The sequence below is a fragment of the Wyeomyia smithii genome, chromosome 2, assembly GCF_029784165.1.
Source record: "Wyeomyia smithii strain HCP4-BCI-WySm-NY-G18 chromosome 2, ASM2978416v1, whole genome shotgun sequence".
In the NCBI taxonomy this organism is placed as follows: Eukaryota; Metazoa; Arthropoda; class Insecta; order Diptera; family Culicidae; genus Wyeomyia; species Wyeomyia smithii.
The window spans coordinates 87444508-87454390 of NC_073695.1; the positions used below are offsets into that span (position 1 = coordinate 87444508).

General features: G+C 38.1%; 1 protein-coding gene across 1 annotated transcript; it reads left to right on the forward strand.

The window, feature by feature from the left end:
- Nucleotides 1-306: 306 nt before the first annotated feature.
- On the forward strand, nucleotides 307-648 carry LOC129719741 (uncharacterized). Its single transcript, XM_055671138.1, has one exon. It carries the CDS (start codon nucleotides 307-309, stop codon nucleotides 646-648), a length of 342 nt encoding a protein of 113 aa, XP_055527113.1.
- Nucleotides 649-9883: the final 9235 nt, after the last annotated feature.

Below are 9883 nucleotides of genomic sequence, written 5' to 3' on the forward strand. Positions count from 1 at the left end.
GGTTAAGCTTCCACTGGAAGCGGTGATTGTGGGCTTTGCAGACGACATAATTCTAGAAGTCTACGGTGAGTCAGTCAGCGAGGTCGAGTTGAAAGCCGCGGTCCATACACGTAGTTGAGGATTGGATGCACTCCAGGAAACTTGAGTTAGCGCATTATAAGACAGAGGTCATCGTAGTGAACAACCGTAAATCGGGACATAGGGTGGCAATTAGTGCCGGTGGTCAACGACAAGCTCGCATTTGGGAGTAACGTCGACTATGCCTGCAAGAAAGCTTTTACTAATATAGCGGCATAATCGCGCATGATGTCAAATAGCTCGGCGGGATTTAGCAGCAGGCGAAAGCGTGGCAACGTTCACACTCAGGTATGGCGGAAGGGTGTGGTCGAAAGCGTTGGGTACTTGCAGTTATCGCGGAAAACTGAAAAGCACCTAAGGCTCATGTATCGAACCGTGTCATACGAGACAATATGCGTCCTGGCTCACATGATGCCTATTAGCATCATCGTCAAAGAGGATGTAGAATGCTTTGACCAAGGTGGCAGCGAGAATGGTCCAACTCCACCAAAAGCAGATGGACGCACTGACTCATCCCTGAGAAAGCCGGATGGATCGAGAGGCGCCACGGGGAAGTTAACTTCCACCTGACACAGATACTGTCAAGTTCATCAAAATCTTGATTTCTCTAACTCTTTCGTGCATTACACATTTGTAAGGCAACTTTATTGCATTATCTATATTCTTAAGAGCGTGACCCTTCGTTTGAATAATTCCTTTTTAAACAAAAAACTCTAATTATCTTATTCTGCTTATCCAGAATTAGAGCCAAAATGGCTCGTGCTGTTCTTTGTATTTGACACAGACTTCGTAGCAAACTGTTGGTGCAAAGGACAAAGCGCAACGCTACTGATACTAACAGTCTCTCCCAAGGCACAATTCAGTACAGTTTGGAAAGCTTACGATATCTTTAGGAAATTTAGGAAATGTTATCAAGCGTGTACAATTCTGAGACGTTACAGTACTTTAAACCATTCGAGCCTTCTCAAGCTTTCTTTTAGAATAGACCTAAAACTAGATTATCACAGTTTTAATGTTACCCACCTTTATTAATACCAGCTTTGTTTACTGAAACTTATCTATAAATCCATAGTATCAAGAAAACTGAGACCTCAAATTAGTTCCCTCTCTCGAAAGTTGAATGTCGATGCGTTTCGAAAGATAATTCGATTGTACACAGTATAACGTGTCAACAGTACGTGCATTCAATAGTTAAACAAAATAAAATTCCTATAGATTTTAACTGACTCGACATTGATAGGTAAAAGCAGAATGCCGGTACATGAAATAGACGTTATCTGTAAACAAGACTGCACACTTCAGTGGCAAGCACTAATCAACGCCATTCAGAGCCCATTGGATTTCCCTTCTGAGAATGCAATCACCGTGCGTTCGCTGATTAATTGCAAGTCATGTAGTACATACTTTGTCAGATTGTATCTCATACCTGGGTGAACATAGCTCGGATTGCATCTTGTCGATAGTTTAACAACTAAATAAACCTACTTCCGAGACCACCGTCTGCTGCCCCGTCCCGGGCACGTTCGTTGCTGGAATTGCAAGTAATTTTCGACGTCCAACTTTCATTTACCTGCTGGATCGAGCCATCCAACTTCGTTGGATTATTCCCCTGTCGATACATTCATTCAAAATTGCAGTCACGGTGCCACTAGGGGAACAACCTACGTTGAAAGTAATACATATCTTTACCGTTGCAGTAACCACAGCACCTCACATGCTGAAGGGCGGCCGGCGCCTTGCAGACAACGAAAGGATGCTCTGTCTGCTTTCCCCTGTGCATCCGCACGCGCCCCTTCGCTATGTATTGACACATTCGCACCTTCATATCAGTTCACGGTGGTTTCAACTGCTTTCGGAACCGGTCAGAACTCGCCTCACTCTAGTCGACACTTTGCACTAGATTCATGTTGAAGAATTCTTCGCAAGATTCAAACGAAGAAAGGTGAGCGAGAAATAAAAATGAACAGGAGAAGTGAAAAAGAAATACAATGAACAGCCGACGAAGAACTTTATGCTGTTATGCTGCTACCTTCGGAGCCCTTCGTGCTCGGGCACTCTGAGCCGGGTGCTAGAGATAAGCATGGCTTCATTTACTTTACCTATTTACGCAGATACGCAAATTGGACAGATTGCATCGAAGAGGTGGTGGAGGTTGTTTCCTTGAGAACGTCATTTTATCTTTGCGATATATGTAGAAAAGTATTAGAATCACTCGGAAAATGCCTACCCGTTATAAAGTCGCTAAACATACAATTTTAACAATAAAAAGAAATTGAAATGATTGGTATAAAAATTAGCATTTAAAACCGTTGTTGTCTGTCATTAGGTGGATTAGGTCGAGTTTTTACCGGCATTTTGAGAATATGGCGCGTAGTCTCGTTTAGCCTTTTGACGAAGCTGCTTTTTTTCTACTATCTGTTTAGCTTCCGAGTACTCAGTAGCACTAGAAATGGGTACTCGGAACTGTGACGGAAAGGGCGTGGGGATAACAGGCCAAAGACCAAAGAGAAAGGTGCTAATCGAAAAGATTTTTCCAGCACCAATCAGTGTCGTTTCGGTTAACAACGGATGCATTAGTTTGTTTATCATTTTTTGGCCGGAAAGTCAAACAATTCCAGTGGCTCCAGTGTTTGTTTAGCCGCACTAGAAACCTTTTTTCTTTCGTATTGCTTCAAAATGTTACCTGCGTAAATGAACATCCATTACTTGTGCTGTGACAACTTTTTAGTGTAGGCTTATGAAATCAACTGCACACTGTCCCCAATGATGCAACATACACACACGTGATTGAACACGTGGTCTTTATCTCACGGTGTAAGCGGTTTTGGGTTTACTCATCCCAAAAGTTATAAGCAAATGGAAATTTATATGCAATCTCAAGTACTGTGAAGTGAGGTGAAATTGGCTACCTAAATAATTATCACAAAAATACTGCTGTTCTGGCAGCACGGTAGAACCTGCGCTGTCATACATTCACGACTGATCGCTAACGAGCTGTCAGATAACTTGGATCGAATTGGATTGACACTAGAGTATATAAAACGTGTTCCTTTTTCCTAGTATCAATTTTTCGATGATGGTTTTGCAAACAATTATTATTATTTTTGCCTTTCTCCTAGAAAGGTATAGCAATCACTTGCAAAACCGAAAGTATAAAAGTGCTCCAAAGGGCCGAATGGCATATATTACTCGACTCAGCTCGACGAGCTGAGCATTTTCTGTATGTATGTGTGTGTGTGTATGTGCAGATTTTTATTCTCACTTACTTTTCTCAGAGATGGCTGTACCGATTTTCATGAAATTAATTGTAAATAAAAGGTCTTGGTGCCCCATAAGACCCTATTAAATTTTATTGTGATCGGATTTTAAGTTTAGAGGTTATGTATCAAAATGTAAAAATCATGAAACATCATGATCTCAAAAACTACACTACCGATTTGAACAAAATTAGTTTCAAAGGAACGGGCTACCTGAAATACCCTTAAATTTTGAATTTTATGAAGATTGAACTTGTGGTTCAAAAGTTATGAAAAGAAACGTGTTTTGAAGACTGTTTAATCTCACTCATGTTTCTCAGAGATGGCTGGACCGATTCTCATAAAATCAGTGTCAAATGGAAGGTCCAGTTGCCCCATAAGACCCTGTTGATTTGTTTTGCAATCGGACTATTACTTTGCCTGTTATGTTTAAAAATGTGAAGTCCAGCTATGAAAAGGAACATATTCCGAAGACTACTTGGACTCACTCACTTTTCTCAGAGATAGCTGACCCTATTTCCACAAAATTAGTGTAAAATTTAAAGTCTAGCTGCCTCAAAACACCCTATTGAATTTTACTGTAATCGGACTGTAACTTCGTCTGTAATGTACCGAAATGTGAAAATCACGAAACTTCATTATCTCAGAAACTACACAACCGATTTGATCAATATTATTATCAGATGAGCGGGCTAGCTGAGGGTTAACTGATGAACAACACAGGTTAACAGAATCTAAAAGTGGTTGTCTTAAAATTCAAAAGGGTGTCCAGGATCAATGTTTGGTTTCTATGCATCATCTCGATTACTGAAATTTCCATATTAAGTATTATTCGGTCATTTTCGACTGTTTCCTAGAAGTTGTCATTTAGCAATTTTGAATGGTGCCTGACGTCAATTGTTAGCTCCTTGCATCATTCTGGTTCCAGAGATACTAATATTGGATAGCATTTGTTTATTTTAGGCTGTTTTTCACAAACCGGTAGTCGCCATTTTGGATTTTAAAATGGTATTTAAGATAATTTCTGGCCTCTATGCGTCATTCTGGTTGAAGAAACACCCATATTGGGTGTTATTCGATCATTTTCGGTTGTTTCCCAGGAACCGGAAGTCGCCAACCTAGAATCCAAAATGGGGTCTGTGGTCGATTTCAGCTGCTGTGTATCATTCTACATCCGGAGATACTCATGTTAGACGGGAATCGGCCATTTTTGGTTGTTTTCCAGAAGGGATCATACTTAAATGACGTAGCATTTATGGGGGGAGGGGGGATATCATCATTTTGTGACAAGCTGACACAAGGGGGAGGGGGGTTCTTGTAAAATCGACGTAGCATTTTTTAAAAACTGATTTTTTTTTTGCAGGAAAAATGTATACTAAAAATACACTAAAACATTGCACAAAGTATTGCAGCGAGATCTGTCGAAATGTTTTTATCTGTGGCATTCTGAAATCTTCTTAAAGCTCTGCTACATAAACAATCACTTGGATTTCCAAACACACAATCTGTTTTGAATGAAAAAATCGTTGCTTTTTTGTGGCCTTTAATAGTGAAAATTATTGTGTTTGCTGCAGACATGGATCATACTAAGTTGTTTAAACACCTTTACTCCTTGTACCAAAACACAAGCCCTTCGGAGCAGAAGATGCAGTCACGAGTCTGTAAATAAATTGAATTAGACACGGTTTTGTTTGCAAGTATTTTTTTTGTATGTATGTTACTACAGTCAGGTTTTTATTACGCGGGGGATACGCACCTCGTTAAAAAACCGCGTTAATTTGAAAATCCGCGTGGTGCCCGAAAATCCGCGTTAAAAACCGCGTTAATTTAAAAATCCGCGTAAATAAAACCACGATAATTCAAAAACCCGCGTTAAGTAAACCAGCAAGAAGGGCTTTAAAAAAACCCGAGACGCTCTAGAACCAGAATTTAAAATTATCCTCTGTGATGGTCATTCCGGATCTTTCGGAGGGCGTCGGTTATTTTTTGGACTAAGTCTTCTACTAGATAAACACTTAAGCGTTTCTGGTTCCAAACCCACGTTAATTCGAAAATACGCGAAAAAGTTTTTGAATTAGCGCGGTATCGCGTTAAAAAACCGCGTTAATTCAAAAATCCGCGTTAATTAAAAAATCAGTTGGACACCAACACACTGAACAATAAAACGATAATCTTTTCTGTAAGTACAAACACATACAAAAAACTCAAAACAGTAACAGAAAAAGGAAAACTACACGTATTGTATATTTTTAGACTCCGTGAAAAAGGTGAAATAAAGTCACCGAAACTGTCGGATTAAGAAACAAAAAATCGTTTTTGCTTCTATACACGGACTGATTAAGCCGATAAATCTACAAAAATAAAAAAATCAGTGTAAATTCAAAAATCCGCGTAAAAAAAAACTCGTAAAAAATCCGCGTATCAAAAACCGCGTAAAAAACTTGTATTTTTGTACGTTTTTTTCAGAAGCGGAGAGGGGGTGGGGGTAATCCATTGCTACGTTTTTTTCAGGGGAGTTTAGGTTTTGTGACCAAATGCTACGAGGGGGGAGGGGGGTCTTAAAAATCCTGAAAAAATGCTACGTCATTTAAGTATGTTCCCGAAATCAAAAGTTGCCATCCTACAGTTCAAAATAGTGTCTGAGGTCAATTATTAGGGTGGTATTTGGTCACTTTGGGCTGTTTTTCAGAAACCGAAAGTCGTCATTTTGGACTTTAAAATTGCCTGTTAAATCAATTTCTGGGATCTGGTTCCGAAAACATTCATATTGAATGGTTATTTGGTCATTTCCGGCTGTTTGCCAGACACCGGAAGTAACCATCTTAAAATTCAAGATTGTGTCTGTGATCAATTTTTAGCTTCTGTCCATCTTTCTGGTTCCGGAGATACTCATATTAAATAGAAATCGTCCATTTCAGGCTGTTTTCCAGAAACCGGAAGTTGCCATCTTACAATTCAAAATGTTGTCTGAAGTCGATTTGTGGCTCCAGTGCATCTTTACGGTTCCGGAAATACCCATATTGGGTGGTATTTTGTCGTTTGTCGCTGTTTTTCCGAAACCGAAAGTCGCCATTTTGGATTTCTTAATGGCATTTGAAGGCAATTTCGAACGATTTTAGCTCCTGTGTATCATTCTAGATCCGGATATTATTATATTGGGCGGAAATCGGCCATTTTGGCTGTTTTCCAGAAACCGGAAGTTGTCATCTTACAATCCAAAATGTTGCCTGAGGTCGATTATGGAACAAATTTGTTACCACTGAAAACATTTACCTGCCAAATATAGTTTCATTTAGTTGGTTAGCTCTCGAGATGTGCAGAAATTTGTGTATCATTCGTATGGAACCCCTCCATTCTAGAAGAGGGAGGGGTGTTGAACCATTATGGACATATTTGTTACCCATAAAAACATGCACATGCTAAATTTGGTTCCATTTACTCGGTTAGTTTTCGAGATGTACGGAAATTTGTGTTTCATTTGTATGGCACCCCTCCCTTTCAAAAGAAGGAGTGGTGTCAAAATATTATGGACATATTTTTTACCACTAAAAACATTTACCTGCCAAATTTGGTTCCATTCAGTTGATTAGTTCTCGAGATGTGCGGAAATTTGTGTTTCATTTGTATGGAACCCCTCTCCTATTGAAGAGTGAGGGGTGTCAAACCATTATGCACACATTTGTTTCCTCTAAAAACATCCACATGCTAAATTTTGTTCCCTTCACTCGGTAAGTTCTTAAGTTGTGCAGAAATTTATGTTTCATTTGTATGGGACCCCTTCCTGTCAGAAGAGCGAGGGGTCTCAAACTATCATAGGAACCTTTATCGGCACCAAAAACCCCTACATGCAAATTTTCACGTCGATCGGTTCGGCAGTTTTCGAACCTATATGGATCAGATAGACAGACCGGCTTGCATTTTTATATGTAAAGATTACAACATCAATATTTTAGAACCTAATGAGTTAATATACATTTATTGGGTTGAAGCGTTAATGTAAATCTATTTTTACAAATAAAAGTTTGAATGAGAAAGGCTGGGTCTGACCGCTAGGTGGATTCATTTAGGTTTTTTTGTTAAACTTTCACACAGTGAGTACATATATAATAAAATTATGTTTTGTTTAATTAAATAATGAAACTCACAAATAGATTTATATAACGTGCTGATTTCACAAGGCTAGGTAAGCAACGATTTTCTCACGAAAGAAGGACAAATGTTAGTGAGAATTACTAATTGATACTTTATACTCGATACAACATAATTTGCAATTATAAAAATTCCTTTTCAGTTTTAAGCTGTCGCTATATAAAACCGCGCTGCTGTACAAATTCTTCCTTCCGAAAACCTAACAACTGCTTAATTGCTTTTATCCAGCGTGAGCGCTGCTTGTAGCAATTTTTTTCCGCCAAAGTTTTTTTTCTATAAGGTGGATTTGATAGTAGTAGTAGTGTTTATGATAAATATTAGTAAATCATGAGTATGTGTTTCCAATCACAAATGATGACTTCTCAACACTATTAGAAAAATTGTAATTTTAATTGTTAATTGCTTCCGCAATAAGGACTTATCATTCGTAGGGATTTAAACCTTCTTGTCAAATAAAGGAAATAAACTTACAGCTAACCTAATTCCTAACTTATTGACTATAAAGAGAGCTTATCGTAGCAATTGAGGTTTGCAAAGATTTTTGTCGAAAATTGGTAATAATTTTATCTGACATAAATACCAATGTTTCAACACCAGTAAGTCCATATAATTCGAGGGTGACAAACCAAGGAGGACGCTTTAAATTCATTTTCAGAATTTTATACTGAACACTTTGAAGCGTTTTCTTTCTTGTTAAACAACAACTTGACCAGATCGGTACAGCATAAAGCATTGCTGGTCTGAAAATTTGTTTGTAAATTAAAGATTATTCTTTAAACAAAGTTTAGAATTTCTATTAATGATTGGATATTAACATCTCGTGTACTCATTTGCTTGTATACTCTCAATGTACTCTTTTGAAAAGAAGTTTTGTATCGTAAATTAGACCAAATCGGCAGACCAATTTGAAATTACCCAATTCATCTTGATTACGTGTTTATTTTTTTATGGTGGTTTTGGTCCTTAGGGTAAGGGGAGCTCCGTAGTCGCAAGGTTACAGAGTCCGTTCTCTACAGGGAATTGTAATTAGGCGATATTGTTATGATGGATAGAGGCTCAGTATAGTAGAGCAGTAAGCTTGAAACGGAAAGGTAAAAAACTTACGCACAAGCACGGATATGATTGATGGTATCACTTACTTTAATAGTAATACAGTAAGGTCTCTTTCACACGGTTTTCCACGCGAGTTGCTTTTCTTAATTACTCAAAAACGGTACAAGGTACAGGTTTCAAAAAAATTCACAATTTTTGGTGTAAATACTGAAAATTCAAAATTTTGAATTTTGGTCTCTAGATTGACCACTATCATATTCAAACAAGTTAAACATTTTAAAACAGGTTTCTTCGTTTTATTCGTAACTCAAAAAAAGTCTTTTTTACGCGATTCCATACAAATTTAGAATGCATCCCTCGTGTAAAAAAAGACCTTACTGTACTGCCAATAATATGAAGTGCGGAGTACAGAAAACACCTGGGCAATATCACAATAGATCTAAGCTCTGGACGCAGTGACAAGTCCAAACAGAAGAAAAAATCTTTAGGGTCATTCGTCATGTTTATTGTTTGGCTTGCGGAAATAACATCGATATTTATAAGCAAAAATTATCAATTGAGATTTAGAAGCATTGGAGGAAATTTTCCATATTTGCAAATAGGAAGAGAAAATATTTAATTTCAATTTTATACAACCGTCTACCAATGACACGAAGACTTTTTCCTCTCACGGAAATGCTTGTGTCATCGCAGAACAGTGACTTAGTGCATCCTGCAGGTAAATCAGGAAGATTTGAGGTAAATATGTTGTACAGGACTGAACCCAATACTGAACCTTGAGGCACACTTGCTCTGACAGAAAATCTATCAGATCTGACAGATGGCATCATCCTATTAATAATGATTCTCTCAAACAGTTTACTTATTGAAGAAAGCCTGATTAGACGATAACTTGAAACCGGAATTTTGTCCGGTTTTTTAAATTGGGGTATTTTCATTTTTTTCCATTACTTGGAAATGCACCAAACTTTCTGCTTCTGCTTTGTGCTGTGTTTCTGCTGCTCGCAGAAAAAACAATACACTTGCTGCTTACACCACAGCTAAGCGAATTAAGGGTGGTGAATCAGTTTAGTGAGAATACACAGAAGTCCACCGTGGTGCGTGCCGCTGAGATAAATTCGATAGCATTCGAAGAGCAAACATGCGTTTTTTTCAGTTTCGAGATGCAAAGCAAACAACGCAACTTACTTTCCTAATAAATGCTTTCCTCATTTTATACAGCGTTTTAGCGAGCTCACTTAAAATCCTTTAAGGGGTGATAGAGCACCCTATCGGATGAAAAAAAATCCTTCTACGCATATGGCCAAAATTTCACTACTGCAGAGTTATACACTTTTTCAGTTTTC